Source organism: Pelmatolapia mariae, linkage group LG10_11, assembly GCF_036321145.2.
Source record: "Pelmatolapia mariae isolate MD_Pm_ZW linkage group LG10_11, Pm_UMD_F_2, whole genome shotgun sequence".
In the NCBI taxonomy this organism is placed as follows: Eukaryota; Metazoa; Chordata; class Actinopteri; order Cichliformes; family Cichlidae; genus Pelmatolapia; species Pelmatolapia mariae.
The window spans coordinates 17256874-17260347 of record NC_086236.1 but is presented as its reverse complement, the minus strand read 5'-3'; the positions used below and the strand labels follow the sequence as shown (position 1 = coordinate 17260347).

The 3474-nt window shown below is 36.3% G+C and overlaps 1 protein-coding gene across 1 annotated transcript; it reads left to right on the top strand.

Annotated features, from left to right (window-relative positions):
* Positions 1–236: 236 nt before the first annotated feature.
* LOC134635299 (olfactory receptor 8G17-like) lies at positions 237–1452 on the top strand. Its single transcript, XM_063484695.1, has 2 exons — positions 237–1177; positions 1395–1452. Exons 1-2 carry the CDS (start codon positions 237–239, stop codon positions 1450–1452), a joined length of 999 nt encoding a protein of 332 aa, XP_063340765.1.
* Positions 1453–3474: the final 2022 nt, after the last annotated feature.

Here is a 3474-nt window from a genome sequence, read left to right as displayed (position 1 = left end):
ACTAAATTATTACGTCAGTAATGATTTAGCACTATATCTTATGCAACATAGCCACCATCCATGTTACATCAGCTCACTAATGGATGGCATAAACTCAATACACTACAACATTCTTTGCTGCATTGTGTGCTTGATAGAGTCTGATGTGGGGTTAGGTTTCGCCACAGCAAGAATCTTGTACATCATTCTCTTTTATGTATTCTGCTCTTTTTATGTTTAGGGAAACAAATATTTGAATGGGATCAGAAAACCAAGCCACTACCATGTTTAATAACACATTTGTTCGGCCTGAAAAATTTTATATCAGTGGATTTTCCAACATCCCTCATATTAGATATTTCTATGTCTTCCTGTGTTTTGTCTACATCATGACTGTTTTGGGGAATGGCTTTCTTCTCTTAGTTATTTGGTTGGTGAAGACTCTTCATACTCCTAAATACATGATTGTGTTTAACATGGCTTTGACAGATTTGTGTGGGAGCACAGCTCTCATCCCCAAACTCTTAGATACTTTTCTGTTTGACAGGAGATACATCATCTATGACGCCTGTTTAAGTTATATGTTCTTTGTTATTTTCTTTGGAAGTGTGCAGTCATGGACGCTTGTCACTATGGCATATGACAGACTTATAGCAATTTGTCTCCCTTTAAGGTATCATAGTATTGTTACTGAAACATCAATTACTGCAATTCTGATGTTTGTATGGATTTTTTTGGTGAGTGTACTTGCAACCATGGTTGAGCTTCTTAATCGTCTTTCATTTTGTAGATCTTTAGTAATAAACAGCTTTTATTGTGATCATGGGCCAGTCTATCGTCTAGCTTGTAATGATACATCTGTAAATTTCAACCTGGTAATTTCTCTAATCATTATAATTCTCATCATTCCCCTAGCATTTATAATGGCCACATATGTCTGTATTTCCATAGCACTGAGGAGGACTACGTCAAGAGAGGAACGAGTCAGAGCGTTAAAAACTTGTACTTCTCACCTGATCCTTTTTGCTATTTTCTTCCTACCATGGACAGGTACTAATGTAGCTGCATTCAGCTCCTACATTCATCCTAATGCCAGAATGATAAATTCTGCATTGACCCACACCATACCACCTTTGCTCAATCCCATTATATATGCTTTAAAGACAGAAGAAGTGATGAATGCCATCAAGAAGCTTTGCAAAAGACATTATAAAGTAACAAGAAAAAAGAAAAACATAAAGGAATGCTAAAGCAGAATAGAGTTTCTTTGTTTTGAAATATCTTATTCATAAGTATTGCAATGAATTAGCTGCACCTTAATCCACTAAAAACAACCTTCCATTGCAGAAGCAAAATTTGAAATAGATGTGGACTGTTGTTGTAGCTGTACACAAGTTAAATTTAATCTAAATATTGAAAAGCATGAAATCCTCTTCACTTTATTCCCTGTGTGTTAAAAAAGGATCAAGCTAAATTTTGTTTTACCTCTGAATTCTTGCACCACATCACCTACTGGCTTCTGTTATCTAAGTACATCAATGTGTAATGAAAATTTTTGAAAACATAAATGTAGCTTTTTAAAGTAAAGAAACAAGAATATTTTCAAAACATTTTTCAGCACCTTTGTTGTGAAGTTGCTTTGCTTTCTTGTAATGCCTGCATTTATTACAGTTAATGTATCACAAAGAAAAGCTTTAAAGGAGATGTCAAACAATGTATATACGTCTGATAGTGTGGTTTTTTGGGTACATGGGGAAAAGTGCAGAAACAGTGGACAAGTTGAAAATATAATGGAGACAAAGGTGTAATAGTTTTTAATCAAGATTATGCAAATGGGAGTGACTATTGTGGTACTATTGTGGTGAAATATTTAGAAATACACCTTTAAGTCTGTAAGTGGCTCATTTTCGTTATCAAAAGGTATTAGACTTTAAGACTACTATGGCACCTAAGCATGAAAATGTGTTTGTTCAGATGTGTTAAATTCATAGGTGGGAAGCAACAAAGTACAAATACTTAGTGCTACAGGCATCTGTACTTCAGTATTTTTTCTTATCTTTTTACTTTACTCCTTACAATGTAACACAAATATTTGTACTTTCTCTTCCTTACATTTTTAAAGCAGACTTGTTACTTATAATATGAAGGAGGTTTTTATTTTCCATCAGTGCGCACCATCAAACATCAAACCGATTTGAGCCTAAATGGAGGGAACAATAACACATCGAAGACAGTCCTACTGTTGTATCTGTCACCAGGGCTTATCGCATCCAAAAAGATGAAAGAAGGTGAAAACATTTGATTTATGCATAATTTAAAGCACTGTGCCCAGGGTTAAATTCGGGCAGAATGATCTAGAAGGGTTTTTTGGTGCAGATGCCCATAGGTAGCCACTTAGCAGGCAGTGCCAGCATTCAAGAATTGAGGCATTTTCAGCTGTGTACAGCAGGGTAAGTGAGGTTTTGGGCTGGGAGGGTGCACTGCATTCTGACATAATGGAACACCAAGCCAGTGCTGGAAGCTTGTGGTTGAAGAGGTGTGCCGACAAGAGCAGGAGGAGAATTGTGCATTGGCAGTCTCCCAAGCAAAGCAGGGAAAATGATTGAGATGAGACGGGATTGAGAAGAGGGCATTTTCATTAAAATACATGGATGTGCAGCAAATCAGCTTAATTAATTGAGCCACTTTTGGTGTTCATCCCCAACCAATCTCAACCAGTTTTACACTGAGTATCTCGTGCTTGTCTTGCTAGACCTCAGTGCAGCGTTCAATGCTGTTGATCATAATATTTTATTACAGTGATTAGAGCATGGTTAAAGATAGTACACTTCAGTGGTTTGACTCATATCAGTCTAATAGACTCCAATTTGTTCGTGTTAATGGAGAGTCCTCTTCACACATACAATTATAAAGATCAAATCAAATCAATTTATTTATATAGCACTTTTCACAGGATAAAAACCACAAAGTGCTTCACAGTAATATAAAACAGAAATATATAAAATACATTAATAAACAAACATACAGCACAAATCTAATTAAAAGCCAATCTAAATAAATGGGTCTTAAGCTGCTTTTAAAAAGAATAAATACAATCAAAGCAAAGTAATGATGGAGGGAGAGCATTCCACAACCTGGGGGCCACCGCTCTAAAAGATCTATCACCTCTGGTCTTAAAACGAGTTCGTGGGACTACCAACAGCCTTTGATTAGATGATCTCAGGCTGCGAGAGGGAGTGTGGGGTTCTAAAAGATCAGAAATGTAGGCAGGGGCATCACAATTCAAAGCTTTAAAAGTCAGTGCCAAGATTTTAAAATGAATTCTAAAATGTACTGGAAGCCAGTGTAATGAACGTAACACTGGTGTAATGTGCTCTCTTTTTCGTGTCTTAGTTAAAAGCCTTGCAGCAGCATTCTGGACTAACTGGAGACGGTCAAGATTCCTTTTGCTCAAACAAAGAAAAAGACTGTTACAATAATCTAAGTGAGATGAAA